At 32.5% G+C, this 1407-nt stretch overlaps 1 protein-coding gene across 1 annotated transcript; it reads right to left on the reverse strand.

Moving 5' to 3' along the window:
• Positions 1-945: 945 nt before the first annotated feature.
• On the reverse strand, positions 946-1407 carry LOC127751568 (uncharacterized; the record flags this gene model as incomplete). Its single annotated transcript, XM_052275297.1, is given in 3 exon segments — positions 946-1019; positions 1142-1189; positions 1275-1407. Coding segments are annotated over 3 exon segments (218 nt in total), but the record flags the coding sequence as incomplete, so codon positions are not given.

Below are 1407 nucleotides of genomic sequence, written 5' to 3' on the forward strand. Positions count from 1 at the left end.
CGGTTACTAGTGGTTAAAAACCAGTTTCACATAGTGTTATTGCTTGTGAAATAAAGTAGCATGTAGCGTCAAAGATTCATTTCAATATATTAGTCAGAACTTTACGCAATTATTGTTTTCGTAAAACCTTGTCAGTTACATTTGGTGTTTTAAAAAATATAGAATGTTCTAACCCAGTGTTTTTGGTATCAATTGCAAGATTATTTTTAGAAATTGTTTCCAGGTAAACAATGTGAAACAATTTCTAAATAATCATCTTGCAATTGATTCTAAACACAGTGGGTTAGACCATTCTATAGTTTTTAAAACACCCAATGTAACTGCCAATGTTTTACTCAAACTATAATTGCGTAAAATCCTTACTAATATATTGAAATGAATCTTTGTCGCTACATGTAATTTTATTTCACAAACAATAACACTACATAGAACTGGTTTTTAACCACCAGCAACAGTTTTAAGAAAATATACTTGCCACGTCAGAAAAATATTTGGTTGAACTCTACTTGAGAAACGGTTAAGTGTATTACCCAAAAGTGGAATGGCCAGTGATCACCAAACTTGGCACACAGCTTGTACTGAAGGGCCTTGACAAAATTTAATTCTAATAGAAGGCTACTGTTTAAAAAAATTACATTTTTTTCTATAAGGATCTCACTTTCATGGCCTTTTTATTTTTCCAGGATTTTCTATAAAAATTTTGCTTAGTAAATAAGGGCACGCATGCTGGTTTAATACCCACTCATCCGATATTGTATTACACTCAGAACTTTAAGAGTTCATGTGAAAAATATGTTTAGTTTTAAAGCTATTTAGTACATCTCACTGCAGTCTTTCATAAATAACTGTTCACTTCAAATTGTAATTTTAAATTGTGCATCCACAACTGATAATACAGATGGAAACCTAATAGTCTATAACAGGTAAATATTTTTGTGAACTCACCGCACTTTAAGACTTCGATCTTGTTCATCTTGAATACTGTCCTGCACGTAATCAAAGTTTAGCTGGTTGACATCCTATAAACAGAGACAGATATAATAGGTTAAGCACAACTAAAATTGTAATATTTGGGAAACTATGCAAAAACAAGAACTTCAAAGCAAAATATAGATAACAATATGATTTAACCAGTACAGACCTTGATAGAAAGCTGAGGAGTGTGGAATTCATTAGGTTGGGTCCACTCCTGTTTCCAACAATTTCAGTTTAATCTTCTGTCTTAAAGTATGCCCAAAATTAACACAGCACGTAATATTGGAATTTGGCTTGACCATTACAGAATGCAAGTAGTAAAAATCGAAAGGAAACTGATCTTGAGTGCATCTGCAGGCTGGTGGTTGCGTTTTAGATTTGTTTCGATTTAACATTGTTCCGTCTTTTCAATCACTTTCCCACCAATATATG

Source organism: Frankliniella occidentalis, unplaced genomic scaffold, assembly GCF_000697945.3.
Source record: "Frankliniella occidentalis isolate FOCC.00 unplaced genomic scaffold, Focc_3.1 Scaffold565, whole genome shotgun sequence".
Classification (NCBI taxonomy): domain Eukaryota; kingdom Metazoa; phylum Arthropoda; class Insecta; order Thysanoptera; family Thripidae; genus Frankliniella; species Frankliniella occidentalis.